This window comes from Oryx dammah, unplaced genomic scaffold (genome assembly GCF_014754425.2).
Source record: "Oryx dammah isolate SB20612 unplaced genomic scaffold, SCBI_Odam_1.1 HiC_scaffold_1, whole genome shotgun sequence".
Classification (NCBI taxonomy): domain Eukaryota; kingdom Metazoa; phylum Chordata; class Mammalia; order Artiodactyla; family Bovidae; genus Oryx; species Oryx dammah.
The window spans coordinates 22,699,276-22,719,610 of NW_024070185.1; the positions used below are offsets into that span (position 1 = coordinate 22,699,276).

The window sequence follows — 20,335 nt, forward strand, 5'->3', positions numbered from 1 at the left end:
TTTATACAAATGGTTTGTGTTTTCTTCTGAGTTGAGTTTCTCTTACTCACAGCTATGTTTGTGCATTTATTGTGCTTCTTACATCTTGTTATTAACAACCCTATCATAAGCGTAGATAACAACTTATCTATTTATGCCAGTTTAAGGGATTTTATGTCATTTGGTGTTTTGTACTGTTATCAATAGTGCTGGTATAAATGTTCTTTTCTTACATCCTGATGGATATTCAGTTGATTTTTTTTCCAGGGTGATTGCTGGAGTTACTAGATCATAGGCTATGCATATTTCAATTATGCTACAAAATGTTTTTAAAGTACAAATTTATACACCAAATAGCAGTTGCCCTATATGATCATCACCCTTGACATCTTCAGTCCTTTAAAATTTTTATTTGCAGACAATATACTGCTTTTGCTGCTAGTCACTTCAGTCGTGTCTGACTCTGTGCGACCGCATAGATGGCAGCCACCAGGCTCCCCCGCCCCTGGGATTCTCCAGGCAAGAACACTGGAGCGGGTTGCCATTTCCTTCTCCAACGCATGAAAGTGAAAAGTGAAAGTGAAGTCGCTCAGTCTTATCTGACTCTTAGCGACCCCATGGACTGCAGCCTACCAGGCTCCTCTATCCATGGGATTTTGCAGACAATATACATTTATTTAAAAATTTGAAAATCCAACCAAATACTTTTAGATTTAGCATTTGTAAAGTTAGCCAGATTAAAAACCAAAATTATTTCAATATATGTTTGTGTATGAAAATGCAAGGAAAACCTAGTCCATTAAAAATTAGAAAATGTAATGAAAAAACTGTTTCATTCATTCTTGCAGGAACAGTAAATAATAAATAGGTTGGGGAAAAACCCTCAGAAAGAATGTGAAAAATACGTAATCAAGCCAGTAGCAAAAGTTTATTGAGAGCCATTTTTAAAATAGTCCAATAAATTAGCAGCATATGCTTCTTTTGTTTATGAAGTGGATAAGAAACATTTGCTAAATATTTGCTCACTAAATGACAGTGTGAGTCTCAGTAGCAGGCGACCTTGGCAGTTTCCTACTGTAGACTCTGTATTCCCTTCTCACATATGCTGACCACCTCATCACATGCTCACATGTCTTTTGCTCACTCAGAAGAATTACTTGGGCAAGTTGCTTAATCCTTATTGATGATCAAGATGGAAAAAAAGACAATCTCAGTGTAACAGAGAAAGCTTTGATTCTTCATTAGTTTCTGGCCATCTAATTTGAAATAAATTTCAATTACAGACTTGTACTTAGAGGCCAAAAGGGAAGGTAATTTGGTCTCTTAACACTACATTCAAAAGGATTAAAGTCTAGGACTTCCCTGGTGGGCTAGTGGTTAAGAACCTACCTGCCAGTGCAGGGGACCTGGGTCCCAGCCCCGCTCAGGGAGGATGACATGTGCTGTGAGGCCCCTGCGCCTGTGCACTACAACTACTGAGCTGGGCCCTGGAGTCTGTGCTCTGCAGCAGGAGAAAGCTCTGCAGTGAGAAGCCCCAGCACCTCAACTAGAGAGCAGCCCACGCTTGCTCCAACTGGAGAAAGCCTGCCTGCTGCCATAAAGAGCCAGTCCAGTCATAAATTGATTCATTAAAAATTACCTAGTCTACACTTTATGAAGAACTCCTTAATGCCTCTCCCTCCTCCCGCCCCCTCCCACACACACTCTGTTTGTAGCAACTTTTTATTTAGTTCCTTATTTTTGGTTCTGAGACTTGTGGGATCGTAGTTCTCTGACCAGGGATGGAACTCGGGCCTCCTGCCCTGAAAGCATAGCGTTCCAACCACTAGATCTCCGGGGAATTCCCAGATCTCCTTCCTTTTTTACCTAAGGTTCTTTTTCTCTTCTGGGATGTCATTTATGATGCCCCGTTGCCTTTCATTGCCACATCTTCTTAGGCACCTCTGACTGTGACAGTTTCTCAGTAGTAGACTTTTTATGTTATTGTCAATGGTATCATTTTTAAATGTCATTTTCCAAGTTTTAATTACTCATATAAAAAGAAGTGGTTGATTTTTAATATTGATCTTGTTTTCCTACTGCTCCCTCCATCTTGAGCTGTGTTGGTCACCTTGGAGCTGACAACCCCATGTGGCCAGCTGAGTGCTTGACTAGTTCAGCCTGAGCTGTACTGTGACTAACAGCATGTACTATCTTTGAAGGCACTATGAAAAAGAAGTTTGTAATTATCTCAGTAATAATTTTATATTGGTTTATGTTGAATGATAACATTTAGATATTTGTTAAATAAAACATACTGCTAAAATTAACTTTTTTCTGTTTACTCCTTTGATGTGGCCTCCAGAAAAATTTAAATTGCACATTCATATAAAAAGAAGTGGTCTTTTAATTTCCTAGCTGCAGTCACCATCTGCACTGATTTTGGAGCCCAAGCAAATAAAGTCTTCACTGTTTCCATTGTTTCCCATCTATTTACCATGAAGTGATAATGAGTTTGAACAAACTCCAGGAGGTACTGAAGGACAGGGAAGCCTGGCTTCTGCATTCCATGGGGTCGCAAAAGGTCGGTCCTCACTTAGCGCCTGAAAAACAACAAGGTTGATAAAGTTATGTAATGTCTTGCTCCTCATGGCTAAGGCCTCCCAAAAAATTCAGAACAACTTAGTTTAACAACATTCTATTTTGTTTTTTATATACATTATTTTTTCTATTTAAATATAGTTTTAATTGAATGATAATTGCTTTACAATATTGTGTCGGTTTCTGCTATATAGCAACATGAATCAGCCACAGGTATACATATGTCCCCTCCCTCTGGAACCTCCCTGCCCCCTCCCACCCCTCTAGGAACACATTCTATTTTAGATAGAAAAAAATAGGTGCCATTTTAAAAATCATAAACTGCATGTATTATATTTAAATCATACATATATCATGTATTTATTGTTCATAAACTTAGTTTAACATTATTCTCTTTTAGATAGGAAAAAATAGGTATCTTTTTTAAAATCATAAACTGCAAGTATTGTTGTTTGGTAAAAGCAGATTTGAGAATTAAACCTAATTCTTATGAAAAAGGAAACTCTTACAAACAAGGCTCCCTCTCCCCAAATCTCATAATATGAAAAGAGAAAAAGAAAAATCTTTTCAAAATGAAAGAATCCTATAATAATCTAGTTCAAAAGATTTGGCTTATATTTCTCTTTAACATTCTGCAATTCATTCTAACTTTAAAAAACATTAGAAATTCTCAGTTTCTATATCTTTTTTCCATGTGGTATATAAATAAGGAGCTTAAAGAAAGAGTTTTGGAGGCAACTAATAATTTAAATGACATGAGAAAAGTGAAAGGGAGAACTGAAAGTGGGAAATTCCTCTCAAATAGAAAGAATGGAGGGCCATCCTGTTTAAGTAGCCCACACTCAAGGAGGAAGGACATTCACTCTGCACACTCTTGAAGACTCAGCTTCAGCACCTTCTAGCAGAACAGGCAGCCCTGGGCCTGATTTCACCATGACCTACCGGTGTCTCCTCCAGATGGTTCTCCTGCTGTGTCTCTCCACCACAGCTCTTTCCAGGAGCTACAGCTTGCTTCGATTCCAACAGAGGCGGAGCCTTGCCGTGTGTCAGAACCTCCTGCGGCAGTTACCTTCAACTCCTCAACACTGCCTCCAGTTCAGGATGAACTTCCAGGTCCCTGAGGAGATGCAGCAAGCACAGCAGTTCCGGAAGGAAGACGCCGTATTGGTCATGTATGAGATGCTCCAGCAGATCTTCGGCATTCTCACCAGAGACTTCTCCAGCACTGGCTGGTCTGAGACCATCATTGAGGACCTCCTTGAGGAACTCTATGGGCAGATGAATCGTCTGGAGCCAATCCTGAAGGAAATAATGCAGAAGCAAAACTCCACTATGGGAGACACGACCATTCTTCGCCTGAAGAAATACTACTTCAACCTCGGGCAGTACCTGAAGTCCAAGGAGTACCACAGGTGTGCCTGGACAGTCGTTCGAGTGCAAATCCTCAAGAACTTTTCTTTCCTGATGAGACTAACAGGTTACCTCCATGATTGAACATCTCCCACCAGTGGCTCTGGGAAGGGAAAATTGTGACTTTGAGGTGAGACTCTTCAGCAGCAGAGGCTCTTGAAGTAACTGACAATGCAATGCACTGGATTTCAATGGACGGTTAAAGACTAAGCTGTTTTTAAATTGATTTATGCATTATTTATTTATTTAAACTTTTATATGAGAAATTATTTATGAAACAAAAGTCAGCATGGCAGTTTCAATGTCAACTTGATTTATGTGACAACACAGATTAAAAATTGCAGAGCATGTAGGAGACATTCATTGCAAAAGACGCCTGCAGAGTAGTAGAGTTTCTGGCCCCTGCCTTTCAGGAATTTTAAATACAAGGATGCTGTGTGAAATATCTAAGTTATATGCACGCTCTCCATGTATCCATACAGTTTACCTGCTCTTGTCTTGTTCACTTCTTTAAATGTACCAGACAGCTCATTTTGTAGGGCTTCTTGATATGATGTGGGGTTTTTTTCTTATTATTAATTATGGAGAAATATACATCACCTTACATTTGAGAGTCTTACAAAGTGAGCCTTCTTGATGCCAATAGAATCTGGGCAAATTCCATTTATTTTATAAAATTCTTACTAAAGTAAATGAAAAATTCTAAGTGGCCTTAGTTGCTTGTGGACTCCAACCTTTATTTCCAACAATGCAGTCCTCGGAAAGAGATTTCAGGAACATGAGTTAAAAATTACTTAAAACTACCACAGGATCACCAGAAATTGTCAAACATGGTAATTCTCTCAATTAAAAGTAAGTGAAAAGTAATCATGAAATTATTAACACGCTTACATCCACTAAAAACAGAAATGGAAAAGTTTATTAAATAGTTGTTTTAATACAAAGAAAATTTAGTTTAAATAATGTTTATTAAAATGCTATTGTTAAACAAAACTATACTTTAAATACCTTATATATATTTATTATAAAATTGGAAACGTGATATATTTCATTTAAAATAAGTATATTAATTAAATAGAAAATTAATTAAAAAATAAAGTGCTGTGTTTAAAAAATATTTCTACTTTTTAGTTATTGAATACTTAACACCCCCAATTCACCGCCGAATCCTTGAAAGACACTCTGAAAGTTCCAGAGCATTCCAGGAGCTCAGTGTTTCCTGGTCATTTACCCAGGTGGTGGCCGCGTTCCGTCTCACCCTTAGGAAGTCTCCCCAAACCGTCCCATGGTTATTTGTCCCCTGGCCACCACTGAGTTCTCGTCTGTCTGCAACGCACTCCCAGGGTCCCATAGCCTGTCTCATCGCCTTGGCTGCTTCTCACGTTGTCCAAAATGGCTCTAAGCCTATATAGTCTCACTGACTTCACCTGGCTCCTCTTTGTGCTCAAGGCCCTCCCATCGTCCCATCGCCCATAGTCTCACCCCCACCGCCGGGTTTAACTTTGTCCACACCGCGCTTCTATCGTCCCATCGCCAATATTCTCACCGCCTCTGCTGTTTCACACTCTTCCGCGACGCCCTCTGACTTCCCAGGGCAAATATTGACAGTCTCATCGCCACCGCAGGTTCTCCTATGCGCGCATCGCCTTCGCGTGGTCCCATTCCCTATAGGCTCCTCGCCGCCGCCGGGTTTCACTTTTTTCCAACGCAGTCCCAGTCTCCCATCGCCCAAGGTCTCATCCCACCGCCGTGTTTCACTTTCTGCACAAGCGGAGTCTCCTCGCCAGCGCCAGGTTCCCGTTTGTGCGCAACGCCCTCGCATCGTCCAGTAGCCAATTGTCTCATCGCTGCCACAGTGTTTCACACTGTGCGCAACACCGTCTCAGCGTCCCATAGACAAATGTCTCATCGCCGTGGCTGGCTTTCACTTTGTCCGCAACGCCGTCCAATCTTCTCAAAGCCACCGCCGATTACCCCTCTGTGTCCGACTCCCGCCCAAGGTCTCATCGCCTATAGGCTCACAGCCGCCGCAGGTTTCCCCTTTGTGCACAACAACGCTGTCCTGTCTTCCCGTCGCCAGTAATCCCATCTCCACCGTGGTGTTTCACTTTTCTTCAAAGCTGTCCCATACTCCCATCGCCCAAGGTCTCATCACCACAGCCTGCTTTAACTTTGACCTCTACTCTGTCCCATTGTCCCACAGCAAATAGACTCATCGCCACCACCGCGGCAGGTCTTCCTGTGCGCGCATCCCCTCCGGTCGTCCGATAACCAATTGACTCCTCGCTGATCCCCGCCCTCACTTTGTCCTCAACGCTGTCATAAGGTCACATCGGCTGTACTCCCATCGCCACCGCCGGGTATCGCCCTCCCATCGCCCCATAGCAGATAGTGTCATCGCAGCCACCATGTTCCATTTTGTGCTCAACGCCCTCCCACCGTCCCACAGCGAATAGTCTCGTCCCACAGCGAATAGTCTCATAGCGGCCACTGTGTTCCACTTTGTTCTCCAGAAGCTCTCCCATCATCCCACAGCAAATCGTCTCCTAGGCAGGGCGGGATTTGACCTGTGAGCAACGCTCCAGCAGGGTGCCACAGTGAATAGTCTCTTAGCTGCCATGCTCCATCTGCGCAACGCCCCCCCCCCACCCCCCCTCGCAGCAGAGCCAATAGTGTCATCGCTGCCACATGTTTCTCTTGGTACACAACGCCCTCCCATTGTTCCACAGCCAATAGTCTCCTCGCCACCACTGGACTACACAGTGATTGCAACGCCGGCCGCCACCACCCCCCACCCCAAATCGTTAGGGACAGCCAATAGTCTCATGGCGGCTACAATGTTTCACTTTGTCAGCAAAGCCCCCCACATCGCCCTGTAACCAATTGTCTTATGCCCACCCTGTAGAATGGAAAAGTAGGAAGTCAAGAGATACCTGGAATAACAGGCAAATTTGGACTTAAGTACAAAATGAAGCAGGGCAAAGGCTAACAAGAGTTTTGCCAAGAGAATGCATTGGTCATAGCAAACACCCTTTGCCAACAACACAAGAGAAGACTCTACACATGGATATAACCAGATGGTCAATACTGAAATCAGTTTGATTATATTCTTTGCAGTCAAAGATGGGGAAGCTCTACACAGTCAGCAAAAACAAGACCAGGAGCAGACTGTGGCTCAGATCATGAACTCCTTATTGCCAAAGTGAAGTGAAGTGAAGTGAAGTGAAGTGAAGTCACTCAGTCCTGCTCGACTCTATGACCCGATATACTGTAGCCTACCAGGCTCCTCCATCCATGGAATTTGCCAGGCAGTACTACTGGAGCGGGTTGCCATTTCCTTCTCCAGGGGATCTTCCTGATCCAGGGACGGAACTCGGTCTCTCACATTGCATGCAGACACTTTACCATCTGAGCCACCTGGGAAGACCCAAATTCACCCTTAAAATGAAGAAAGTAGGGAAAAACACTTAGATCATTCTGGAATGACCTAAATCAAATCCCTTGCAATTACACAGTGGAAGTGACAAATACATTCAAGGGATTCAATCTGATAGACAGAGTGCCTGAAGAACTATGGATGGAAATTCATGACATTGTACAAGAGGCAGGGATCAAGACCATCCCCAAGAAAAAGAAATGCAAAAAGGCAAAATGGTTGTCTGAGGATGCCTTACAAATAGCTGAGAAAAGAAGAGAATTGAAAGGCAAAGGAGAAAAGGAAAGATATACCCATTGGAATGCAGAGTTCCAAAGGATAGCAAGGACAGAAAAGAAAGCCTTCCTCAGCGATCAATGCAAAGAAATAGAGGAAAACTGTAGAATGGGAAACACTAGAGATCTCTTCAAGAATCTTGGTATCATAGAGATACCAAGGGAATATTTAATGCAAAGACAGGCACACACAAAAAAAGGACAGAAATGGTATGGACCATTTTTCTAACAGAAACACAAGATATTAAGAAGAGGTGGCAAGAACACATAGAAGAACCACACAAGAAAGGTCTTTATCACCTAGATAACCGTGATGGTGTGATCACTCACCTAGAGCCAGATATCCTGGCATGCAAAGTCAAGTGGGCCTTAGGCCGCATCACTACGAACAAAGCTAGAAGAGGTGATAGAATTCCAGTTGAGCTATTTCAAATCCTAAAAGATGATGCTGTGAAAGTGCTGCACTCAATATGCCAGCATATTTGGGAAACTCAGCAGTGGCCACAGGACTGGAAAAGGTCAGTTTTCACTCCAGTCCCAAAGAAGGGCAAGCCAAAGAATTCTCAAACTACTGCACAATTGCACTCATCTCACACGCTAGTAAAGTAATGCTTAAAATTCTCCAAGCCAGGCTTCAATGGTATGTGAACCATGAACTTCCAGATGTTCAAGCTGCATTTAGAAAAGGCAGAAGAACCAGAGATCAAATGGCCAACATCTGTTGGATCATAGAAAAGCAAGAGAATTCCAGAAAAACATATACTTCTGCTTTATTGATTAAGCCAAAGCCTTTGACTGTGAAGATCACAACAAACTGTGGAATATTCTTGAAGAGTTGGGAATACCAGACCACCTGACTTGTCTCCTGAGAAATCTGTATGCAGGTCAAGAAGGAACAGTTAGAACCGGACATGGAACAATGGGCTGGTTCCAAACTGGGAAAAGGAGTACAGCAAGGCTGTATATGGTCACCCTGCTTATTAAACTTATATGCAGAGTACATCATGCAAAATGCTGGGCTGTATGCAGCACAAGCTGGAATCAAGAATGCCAGGAGAAATATCAATAACCTCAGATATGCAGGTGATACCACCCTTATGCAGAAAGTGAAGAAGAACTAAAGAGCCTCTTGATGAAAGTGAAAGAGGAGAGTGAAAAAGCTGGCTTAAAACTCAACGTTCAAAAACTAAGATCATGGCATCGCATTCCACCACTTCATGGAAAATAGATGGGGAACAATGGAAACAGTGACAGACTTTATTATCTTGGGCTCCAAAATCACTGCAGATGGTGAGTGCAGCCATGAAATTAAAAGACGCTTGCTCCTTGGAAGAAATGCTATGACCAACCTAGACAGCATATTAAAAAGCAAAGACATTACTTTGCCAACAAAGGTCTGTCTAGTCAAAGCAATGGTTTTTCTAGTAGTCATGTGTGGATGTGAGATTTGGACTATAAAGAAAGCTGAGTGCCTAAGAATTGATGCTTTTGAACTGTGGTGTTGGAGACGACCTTTGCGAGCCCCTTGGACTGCACCAGGATCAAACCAGTCCATCCTAAAGGAAATCAGTCCTGAATATTCATTGGAAGGACTGATACTCAAGCTGAAAAACCAGTAATTTGGCCACCCAATGTGAAGAACTGACTCACTGGTAAAGACCCTGATGCTGGGAAAGATTGAAGGCAGGAGGAGAAGGGGGTGACAGAGGATGAGATGGTTGTATGGCATCACTGACTCGATGGACATGAGTTTGAGCAAGCTGTGGGAGTTGGTGATTGACCAAGGGAAGCCAGGGGTGCTGCAGTCCATGGGGTTGCAAAAAGTTGGATATGACTGAACAACTGAAATGAATGAATGATTCAGGGAAACAGGTACCTTTTGTTCAGTGGCTTTTTCCATCATCAACTCATGTGACTCCAAATTGAATGTGGTACTTGAATTACTACACTCTCCAGTAAAGGGATGAAGTCTGGTGGTTCACAGGGGATGTTTCCAAACACTAGGACTACACAGGGGAAGAGCACTTCCTCTCACATTCCATGGCCTGGATTTATCCTCATGTGAATCTCACTGCAATCAAGTTGTGAAATTATTGGGTGAGGAATGCATGAAAAAATAAGTTCAGGGTGCTCACTTTCAAAAATGCACAACATGAAAGTTGAAAGTTTTTGGGGGGGGGCAAAAAGAGGACTGTCGCCCAGGAGACAGCATATCAGATAGCTCTGAGAAGGTGTTTAAAGAGGCACAGAGGGATATACATGATTTTGGTGAAGGAAGAGTACATGTAATCATGTGCCTATTTTTTGTAGAAGTTTTCTGTTAGTGTCGTGAAGGTTTCTTGGAGTCACAAGAAGCAGTCATCAGTATGAAGGATTTTCATGCGTTTCTAGATATAAGGAGATAGAAGAATTGGGTTCATAAAATGTGCTCCTGAAAACATCTAACCTTCTGAAGACTCGTTCTGCCAGTTTTCCCTGCTCATAGCATGCCTCACTTCTGCTTTCCACCCTGAATTCCTTTCCAGGGGTGTTAAAAATCAGCAGCTGCAATTGCACATGATTTAATCCTTGTAGGTAGATGGCAAGTGCCAATGGCACGTGCTAGTTTGTACTTGACAGGGCATGAGACCACGTTTCACATTTGCACTATTTGTTCAAATGAAGTTCTGGTAGGGGTCAAGGGGAACAAGTAATGTTCTTGCTTGCACACACTTTGTTAAAATACAATCTGACCGAAATGTTTTTTCTCCAAGTTCAGCTTTGGGGAGAATGACAAGAATGCCAGTCATAGTTCACAGTATCATCGACTATTTGAAAGAAACATCCAAGCTGATCCCCAAAGGCATTGCCTGAAGGAAAATATCCGCAGTGTAGACTGGTTACTTCTGTTTCCTTATTACCCAAAGGAGATAAGAAAAGAATAATCAGGCAATTCCTTGCAAGTACTTGAGGATGACTGAAGAAAAATTGATGAGTGAGTCTTCCATTTGGGTCCACAATCATGAGTCTCATTCTGATCTAAATATAGGAAATGGAAAGTTGAACTCAGTCTTCCTGTAAGTGATCTTCAAAAAATATCACACACATGCTGTGGGCAAGGACCGAAGAAGACTAAAACAAAATTTTTGTATCAATGAAGAGTTAACAGTTAAAACTAATTGCAACTTATGAAACACTATATAAAATATTTGACAGATTATTACGCTTAGTGTATTACTTACCACTAATAGTCACTTAATTAGTTTTCCTGTTATCCTGCTGATGAGATAGCATTTATGTTGCAGGAAGGTAAAAAATACAGGATAAGATAACAATTCAAGTAAACATCAGCTTTTCATCCTTTTATGTTAAAGTGGCAACACACATGTGTATACTTATTTAATATAAATTGTACAAGTGTGTGTATATATATACACATATATTGTTCAGTTGCTAAGTTGTATCCGAGTCTTTGCGACACCATAAACTGCAGTAAGCCAGGCTTCCCTGTCCTTCACCATCTACCGGAGCATGCTCAAACTCATGTCCATTGAGTCAGTGATGCCAAGCCACCATCTCATCCTCTGTCACCCCCTTCTCCATCTGCCCTCAGTCTTTCTCAGCATCAAGGTCTTCTTCAAAGAATTGTTTTCTTCACAGCAGGTGGCCAAAGTATTAAAGCTTCAGCACCAGTCCTTCTGATGAATATTCATTCACTGATGAATATGATTTCCTTTAGGATTGACTGAATTAATCTCCTTGCTGTCCAAGAGACTCTCAAGAGTGTTCTCCAGCACCACAGTTCGAAAGCACTAATTCTTCAGCACTCAACCTTCTTTCTGGTCCAACTCTCACATCCCTACAACTACTGGAAAAACCATAATCTTGACTACATGGACCTTTACAGCGATGTGATGTCTCTGCTTTTTAACACACTGTCTAGGTTAGTCATAGCTTTTCTTCCCAGGAGCAAGCATCTTTTGATTTGTGGCTGTAGTCACCGTCTGTAGTGATTTTGGACTCCAAGATAATGAAATCTGACACTGTTTCCACTTTTTCCCCATCTATTTTCCATAAAGTAATGGGACTGGATGCCATGATCTTCATTTTTTGAATGTTGATACGCCTATATACTAATAGATAGATAGATAGATATGGGGGGGGGGGTCTGTTTTAGCCATGCCTCAGATTGGTTCTCTAAAAAGGTGGTTACTTCAGAGCAGGGAAAAAAATAGATTTTATATGTCATTCACTTGATGGCTGATTTCCAAATTTGAATTTTGAAATTAATATTATAATGGAAAATGTGTTCATTGAGATTGGCATATTCATTGCAAAAATCCTTCTCTCTGTTTTGTTTTCCATGCAATCTAAATTATGATAACACAGAATGAAATATTCTAAATGCAAAAGAGATATTTCAAAGATTAGAACATTTAAAAAGAATTTGAAACTACAACATTTCCATGTTTAATCCTGATGCTTCTCTATGTTAAAACTAATTAAACTCTATTTGAACTTACGATATAACAGATGAGGTGGTACTACTGGCACAGAATATGCCTGTAAATGCAGGAGACACAAGAGGTGTGGGTTCCACCCCTGGCTTGGGAAGATCCTCTGGAGAAGGAGGTGACAACCACTTCAGTATTCGTGCCTGAACTATCCTTTGGACAGAGGAGCCTGGCATGTACAGTCTATGGGGTCACAAAGAGTCAGACATGACATAGCGACTAAACAACAATAATCATGCAGAAAGCTATACAACCAGAGAAACAAAAAAGGAGAGTTTGTGTTTGATTTTAGATGTGATTATGTTTCACATAAGAAAACAGTTCACCTCTTGGAGTTCACAAGATATCACTGAAAGTCCCAATGCTGGAATGGTTCTATATTTAGTTAAAATCTGATGATGAAAGGTCTTATTTGTGTAATAAAATTTAAAAAACTTATAATCCTGCTAGGAAACCATGTTAGACTGAAATACTATCAAGAACATAAGAAAAGTACTTTACATTATGTTTTAAATTACACACCATTTGTAGCTCATCATGAACAAATGTATCACAGTCAAGTATGTTTCATCAAGAAAAATAGTAAAACAATAGAAAAATAATTAATTCACTTTATGGAAGTGAAAAAATGGATAGGCTTAATGTATGAAATTGATACACTGGAAAACATGATATTGACATGAAAATGTCCATGGCTAAGATTATAAAAATAGAGGGAAAATGGAAAATGCATGTAATAATGAAAATCCATTTTTTTCCTTATTGAAAAAGAAGATGAATATGTGGATCTAAAAGACATATATTTCACATTATAGAATCACTACTGTGAATGATCATTTATTTTGCTTCACTTCTGTATCTGTTACTTTGTGTTTAAATTGGCAGGACAGCAAAATGTTCTATGATTTCCAATTTTCTGTCTGCTTTCCAGCTAGAATTCAGAGACCAATATGTGTGAAGTCGCTCATTCGTGTCCAACTCTTTGGACCCCGTGGACTGTAGCCTACCAGGCTTCTCCATCCATGGGATTCTTCAGGCAAGAATACTGGAGTGGGTTACCATTTCCTTCTCCAGGGGATCTTCCCAACCCAGGGATTGAACCCAGGTCTCCCGCATTGGAGACAGACGTTTAACCTCTGAGCCAGAACAATACAGCCAATCTCTAAGCCAATATTTGACTACAGCCTAGAATACACAGAAGAACTGTACAAAAAAAGATCTTCACGACCCAGATAATCACGATGGTGTGATCACTCATCCAGAGCCAGACATCCTGGATTGTGAAGTCAAGCAGGCCTTAGAAAGCATTACTACGAACAAAGCTAGTGGAGGTGATGGCATTCCAGTTGAACTAATTCAAATCCTGAAAGATGATGCTGTGAAAGTGCTGCACTCAATATGCCAGCAAATTGGGAAAACTCAGCAGTGGCCACAGGACTGGAAAAGGTCAGTTTTCATTCCAATCCCAAAGAAAGGCAATGCCAAAGAATGCTCAAACTACCACACACAATTGCACTCATTTCACATGCTAGTAAAGTAATGCTCAAAATTCTCCAAGCCAGGCTTCAGCAATACGTGAACCGTGAACTTCCTGATGTTCAAGCTGGTTTTAGAAAAGGCAGAGGAACCAGAGATCAAATTGCCAACATCTGCTGGATCATGGAAAAAGCAAGAGAGTTCCAGAAAAACATCTATTTCTGCTTTATTGACTATGCCAAAGCCTTTGACTGTGTGGATCACAATAAACTGTGGAAAATTCTGAGAGAGATGGGAATACCAGACCACCTAACCTGCCTCTTGAGAAATCTGTATGCAGGTCAGGAAGCAACAGTTAGAACTGGACATGGAACAACAGACTGGTTCCAAATAGGAAAAGGAGTACATGAAGGCTGTATATTGTCATCCTGCTTATTTAACTTCTATGCAGAGTACATCATGAGAAACGCTGGACTGGAAGAAACACAAGCTGGAATCAAGATTGCCGGGAGAAATCTCAATAACCTCAGATATGCAGATGACACCACCCTTATGGCAGAAAGTGAAGAGGAGCTAAAAAGCCTCTTGATGAAAGAGGAGAGTGGAAAATATTGCTTAAAGCTCAACATTCAGAAAACGAAGATCATGGCATCCGGTCCCATCACTTCATGGGAAATCGATGGGGAAACAGTGGAAACAGTGTCAGGCTTTATTTTTGGGGGCTCCAAAATCACCGTAGATGGTGACTGCAGCCATGAAATTAAAAGATGCTTACTCCTTGGAAGAAAAGTTATGACCAACCTAGATAGCATATTCAAAAGCAGAGACATTACTTTGCCGACTAAGGTCTGTCTAGTCAAGGCTATGATTTTTCCAGTAGTCATGTATGGATGTGAGAGTTGGACTGTGAAGAAGGCTGAGCACTGTAGAATTGATGCTTTTGAACTGTGGTGTTGGAGAAGACTTTTGAGAGTCCCTTGGACTGCAAGGAGATCCAACTAGTCCATTCTGAAGGAGATCAGCCCTGGGATTTCTTTGGAAGGACTGATGTTGAAGCTGAAACTCCAGTACTTTGGCCACCTCATGCAAAGAGTTGACTCATTGGAAAAGATTCTGATGCTGGGAGGGATTGGGGGCAGGAGGAGAAGGGGACGACAGAGGATGAGATGGCTGGATGGCATCACTGACTCAATGGATGTGAATCTGAGTGAACTCCGGGAGTTGGTGATGGATAGGGAGGCCTGGCGTGCTGCGATTCATGGGGTCGCAAAGAGTCGGACACGACTGAGCAATTGAACTGAACTGAACTGATGTCTAAGCAGCCCACTTTTCTTTGCTACTTTTATATAATTTTCATATTGTTACCTCTTCTTTGTCATTTTTATTTCACTTGGTAAAAGCTGTCCTAATGCTTCTGCAGTCTTTTCTATTTCCATTTTGAGGTTTGTTGCCAAAATAAAGGAAGGGAAAATGTAAGTGAAAAGAAGAGGAAATGTATTGCTTCTGTGATTTTTCAAGATCTCAAAACTTTCCACTCTCATTGAACATTCCTAGCAAGTAAAAGTAAGCAGTGAATGAAAAAGTAATGCACAAAGGTAAAAGGAAAGTAAACAATGTAATTGAAAAAAAAACAAACTATAGTGACATCTTCTCTGTTCAAATGACAAAATGTCACTTAACTACACAAATGGGGAGGAAGAGCTCTACAGATGAGATTTCAAACCACCCCATGTGAGACTTCAGCTGCAGACAGAGCCAGAGGAGCGTATAGCAGGCTCTTAGGCAGAGTGTTACCGAAGAGGCTGCTGCTGCTGCTGCTGCTAAGTTGCTTCAGTCATGTCCGACTCAAGAGGCTAGTTGTCAGCTATGCTAACTCCCAGTATCTACTTATTTATTTTTATTTGTCTGTTTACATTACTCACTCTTCATGGACATTATCTGATTCTGAGCATATAGACCAATTAACTCACCATGAAAGAGACTGGGTCACAGATTGGACAGCCATTTTATTCATGTGTGAGAGGTCAGCTGTTACCTGGAAGCTACTAGGTATAAGTGATTTGGACAGGACGTCATGTTCACATAAGAGATGAGATTAGATGTAATAATGTTGACCACTGAGCTGAGAATTGAAGGAAGGGAAGCAGGTCATCTCAGGGAAATTCGATCCAGTTCCCATAGTTGGATGTGTGAATTTTCCCTCTCGTGGTAATGGCTAGTAGATACTGAATGCTTCTCTGTCTTGTCCAGGCATGGTCAGAAGCATGCTATGTCATTCAATCTTCCCAACAATCCAGTGAAACAAATATGACTATCATTTCCATACAAGAGGAAAACCAGGGTGCTGAAGGTCACATAGCCAGTGTAGGATGGAGCTGGGACATCAACCTAGGCAATCTTGCCCCCATGTCCAGTGTCTCAAGCACTGAACCAAGCTGTCTCCTCTGACAAAGTGCTTCCTATTTTAGAGGAACTTAGTAAGTTCTTCCTCTCCAATTCCTATTCTTCTTTGCCACAAAAGTGTCATTTGTTCATTCCAGGAACATTACAATCATTACACTACAATTGAAGAGGGTATAGTTCCCATTGCACTTGCTAACTTCCAGTCCTATATTTCAAGTGGTCTTTTGTTGAGATCTACAGAGTAGCCTGGCCGACTGTGGTCCATAGTTTCAAAAAGAGGTGGAAACAGCTGAAGCAACTTAGCAACAACTGAACATTGAGAGTCCCTGTTTCCATCTGAGAAAATATTTTGAGAAATTATCCAGAAAGTTTAAAAATCCATTTAAATTTACTCTTAATATCTTTGTTTTCAGAAGATTCTCATTTTCTGAAACAGTCTTAAAATACTAGGTCTACTCAAACTTTGGTGTGTATAGTTCTCTTAGAAGTACTTCTGGGACAGAGCTGAAGCTCCAATACTTTGGCCGCCTGATGGGAAGAGCACACTCACTGGAAAAGACCCTGATGCTGGGAAAGACTGAGGGCAGGACAAGAAGGGGACAACAGAGGATGAGATGACGGGATCGCATCACCAACTCAATGGACATGAACTTGAGCAAATCTGACCAATACAGGAGGACAGGGAGCCTGGCGTGCTGTCGTCCATGGGATCAAAGAGAGTGGACATGCCTTAGTGATGAACAATGGGACAGAGACCCCTCTGTGCACTTCCTCTGGGACAGACACCTTCCTTGATTCTCCACATGTGCCATTACTGCCTTTAGGGAGCTAACAATCTATCAGGGCAGTCAAATGTGACATAATTAGAGAGATTACTTACTTGCAACTGTACGTAGTGTAGCTAAAGGAGAATGCTTGAGGTTAATGAGGAATAACATGGAGGCAGAATAGTTTAGTGGTCAAGTACCACTTATGCAGTTAATCCTGACTGTTAGCAAATTAAGTAATCTCTCTGAGTTTTGTTTCCTTATTTGCAAATACATCAATAATTATAGTAATTATCTCATAAGGAGGCTGTGAAGATTAATGTCATGTTTATTAAAAACACTTTGCTGAGAGGCTGCATGTAAAAATTTCTGTCATTAATATTATTAAAAATTATCTGTACCTTACAGAATTGGTAAAGACACGCCATTACAAGGGTTGAATGTAATTGCAACCTCAGTATGGTAGATTATCACTTCCCAGTGAAATATCTAAGGAGATGAGATTATCTGTACTATCACACAATGACTGAGGCAAAGTTTCCCGTGAAATATTGTAGCGGTAGAGGAGAAAGAGAAATAAACACAGGCAAAATTGAATTTTTTAGGACAGCTAGCTGGAGAAGGCAATGGCAACCCACTCCAGTACTCTTGCCTGGAGAATCCCAGGGACAGAGAGCCTGGTGGGCTGCTGTCTATAGGGTCGCACAGAGTCGGACACGACTGGAGCGTTTTAGCAGCAGCAGCATCAGGACAACCAGCACCTAAAAAAGTGCTTTGTGGATTACGTTGTAACATAATTCATTTTTAACAAATGATATCAGTGATATTGTCCCCTATAACGTCTCCAGTGAGCCCAAGGCCTACTCAGGTGATATAGTAAAGGTACATACATAAATGAAATCTTTTAATGAAGGGAGAAAAGGGTAAATGAGAGAAAAATGAGAAAAATCAAAAGATTCTCTTATAAGCTGTTTTCATACTGAACACTTCTTGGTGACCTGGAAAAGCCAACTTTTCTATGAATATTTCTCCCTTCTCTGACTTTGATCAGACTCTTCTCACAGGAACAACTAAGGAGGTGTGAAAAGCATAATATACGGCTATGAAGACATCAACCACAGTGGCACAAATGATTTGATGTCCCCCACCTAGGCACTCATGGCAAAAATTAGCACTTCCATTCATTTCATTACAAAGAGTAGAAAAAGAAAGGAAAGGGCAAACTATGGAAAAACCCAGAAAATGAAATTTTCTCGACTCACTCTTTAGGAGCCACCCATCACCCCAAGCCCTCAGAACTTGGCTAGACCTCCCCTGCAGGTGGTCCTGCAAGCCCCCAGTGTCCCAATGGCCCTCCCTGTCTCTGTGCTGCTGGCCCTGGTGATGCTCTGCTCCAGCCCCACGTGCTCCCTCGGCTGTGAGCTGCCTGTGAGCCATGACAATCTGGAAAGCTTCACACATTGGAGTCAGATGGAGAGGGTGTCCACTGTGTCCTGTCTGAGGGACAGGACTGACTTCAGATTTCCTCAGACCCTGGTGCACGGGACCAGGCTTGAGAAGACAGAAGCCACAGCTGTTGTGCACAAGTTGCCCCAGCAGACCTTCCAGCTCTTCAGCACCACGGGCTCTTCTGCAGGTCGGGACGAGAGCCTCCTGGACAGATTCCTCGTGGGACTTGATCAGCAGCTGGAGGACCTGGACGCGTGTCTGAGGGAGGGAAGGATGCCGGAACAGTCACCTCTAGGCAGTGAGAACTCCAGATTGGCTGTGAAGGGTTACTTCCAGCGAATCAGTGTGTATCTCAAAGAGAAAGAATACAGCCACTGTGCCTGGGAGGTTGTCAGCGTGGAAATCAGAAGGTGCTTAGTCTTTGCCAACAAGCTCATCGGAAAACTCAGGAAATAAAGAAGACGTTGAATCTGAAAACAGTTCATCTGGTCAACTAAATGGCTATTTTCTAAGACTCAAAGTGCAACCTTTAACTCTATTTTTTGTGTCAGATGACATATAAGTTATAGCTAATATATGGGGTTATTTAAATGTATGTTAAAGGTTTTGTTACCATAACTGTTTAAAACAGATTTAAGAATCCATTTTCCATCTTAAAAAGTTGTAATGTTTATTTATTTATTTAAATTATCAGAAATATTTAGGCTGTTCATAGCATTTAAATCTTTATCATTCATAAGATAGTTTGTTTTGTATTATATTTTGTAGAAGACTACTATTTGTATTTAAGTAGTGGAAAGAAAAGTAATTTTAAGAAAGCAAGCTGGCTTGCACACACCATTGAATAAAATCTAACCCAAAGCCTGATCCTGGAAGATAAGCCTATACTGAAGTTACCTGAGTAAAGAGGGAACAGGGTTACCCACTCTGGGTCATAGAAGGAACAAGGGACAATTTGAGGAGGGACTGAATGTGATTCTTGAGACACAGATTAGAGGAGGGAGGGAGATGAGTGGAGAAAAGCCCAGGTCATGGACTCAGGTGCCTGCTTGGGGCCTGTAAGAACCGGAGCGCCTTCAAGGTTTAGTGCAGAACCACATACATCATGGGAGGTCAATCGCATATGTGGAATCTAGGATCCTGGAGTAGGATGAGGAAGGGAGAGTAAGTTTTCTACACTTGGCCACTCCTGAGAAAAGAGTCTTCCTGAACTGTTCAAATGGAGGCAAGAAGAACAAGGCAGGCTGGGGACTGCAGAGACAACTAAGAGATGTGAGAACCAGTAGCTGCCATGATAAATGTGACTCTAAAGAAGTAAAGAAGGTTTCTTAAGCTTATTCGTATATATTAAACACACATGTCATTACTAAACTTTTAAATAATTCATACAAAGGAATGCCTAACCTTGACCTCAGGAGGATGCACCCTAATCCTGTACTGTTAACAATTTAATGCGTATCCTTCTAGACATTTTCATATGTAGTTAATAAATCTATACATAGGGACATATTAATGTATATCACATAGATATCCATTTTTCATATACTTCACTTTCTCATTTATTTATATTTCCTTGCAAATAAATCTTTCAGATTTTTCATTAGTAAATAAAAATAGATTGCCTAGTTATAAATTGCTGCATTATGTCTTAACTGTAAAATTAAGATAATCATAAAAGCACATCATGATAATGTGGTAAGATAAATTGCTTTAATTTATAGCACATGCTCAGAATGGTACCAGACACTTCCCAAGTGCTCCTTACATTAAGTCTTCTATTTGAATCTGTTTAGCAGATTATTTCCTGATGTTCTGGGTCTGTGGTCAAGAAGATGGGGCAGTTTCCAGAGAGCTGTTCAGAGACAGATTCCTGCAGCTCACCCACTGCACAGAGAGAGGAGAAATAGCCATTCACTGGGATGACATTCAGAGAAGGCGATGGCACCCCACTCCAGTACTCTTGCCTGGAAAATCCCATGGACGGAGGAGCCTGGTAGGCTGCAGTCCATGGGGTCTCGAAGAGTCGGACACGAATGAGCGACTTCACTTTCACTTTCCACTTTCATG

At 41.5% G+C, this 20,335-nt stretch overlaps 2 protein-coding genes across 2 annotated transcripts; both read left to right on the top strand.

The window, feature by feature from the left end:
• The first annotated feature begins 3,492 nt into the window (after nt 1–3,492).
• Nucleotides 3,493–4,068, top strand: LOC120862226 (interferon beta-2-like). The gene has a single exon (XM_040238355.1). It carries the CDS (start codon nt 3,493–3,495, stop codon nt 4,051–4,053), a length of 561 nt encoding a protein of 186 aa, XP_040094289.1. The 3' UTR covers nt 4,054–4,068.
• A 13,881-nt stretch (nt 4,069–17,949) lies between these two features.
• On the top strand, nt 17,950–19,110 carry LOC120862234 (interferon alpha-2-like). Its single transcript, XM_040238363.1, has one exon. It carries the CDS (start codon nt 18,167–18,169, stop codon nt 18,722–18,724), a length of 558 nt encoding a protein of 185 aa, XP_040094297.1. The 5' UTR covers nt 17,950–18,166; the 3' UTR covers nt 18,725–19,110.
• The last annotated feature ends 1,225 nt before the right edge of the window (nt 19,111–20,335 follow it).